This window comes from Fukomys damarensis, unplaced genomic scaffold (genome assembly GCF_012274545.1).
Source record: "Fukomys damarensis isolate Sample0158 unplaced genomic scaffold, DMR_v1.0_HiC HiC_scaffold_9, whole genome shotgun sequence".
In the NCBI taxonomy this organism is placed as follows: domain Eukaryota; kingdom Metazoa; phylum Chordata; class Mammalia; order Rodentia; family Bathyergidae; genus Fukomys; species Fukomys damarensis.
In genome coordinates this window covers 22,965,387-22,965,733 of record NW_022900921.1, presented here as the reverse complement: position 1 = coordinate 22,965,733, position 347 = coordinate 22,965,387, and the positions used below count along the sequence as shown (strand labels likewise).

At 66.6% G+C, this 347-nt stretch overlaps 1 protein-coding gene across 1 annotated transcript in view; it reads right to left on the bottom strand.

The window, feature by feature from the left end:
- Nucleotides 1–6: 6 nt before the first annotated feature.
- Tlx3 (T cell leukemia homeobox 3) overlaps nucleotides 7–347 on the bottom strand; it is a gene marked incomplete at its 5' end in the record, with an annotated part of 2,394 nt that continues 2,053 nt past the window's right edge. Inside the window, 1 exon segment of the mRNA XM_033761474.1 lies at nucleotides 7–344. Coding sequence (XP_033617365.1) covers nucleotides 159–344 — 186 coding nt within the window.

The window sequence follows — 347 nt, the reverse complement described above, 5'->3', positions numbered from 1 at the left end:
CCACTCTGGCCGGCCCTTGTGCAGCCGCGCCCCAGGGCCTACTAGAGCTTGGCGGTCCCTTCCCCTCTCGGCCCCAGTTCTCCCCCAGCCCCGCTGGGGGTTCGGGACGCCCCGCCAGGTGGGGGCGGCGATCCATGGCGACAGTGCGCGCTGGTGGCTCACACCAGCGAGGTGACGGCTGGAACCTTAGAACTATCCTCTTCCCAGGGCTGCAGATTCTGCAGAGCAAAAAGCGACGAGTTGTGCAGACAGAGAGGGTCGGGCTGGATGGAGTCGTTGAGGCTCTTTTGGAAGGCGTCGTGTTGCAGCTGCAGCATGAGCCGGCTCGCCTGCTGCCGCTCCGCCTC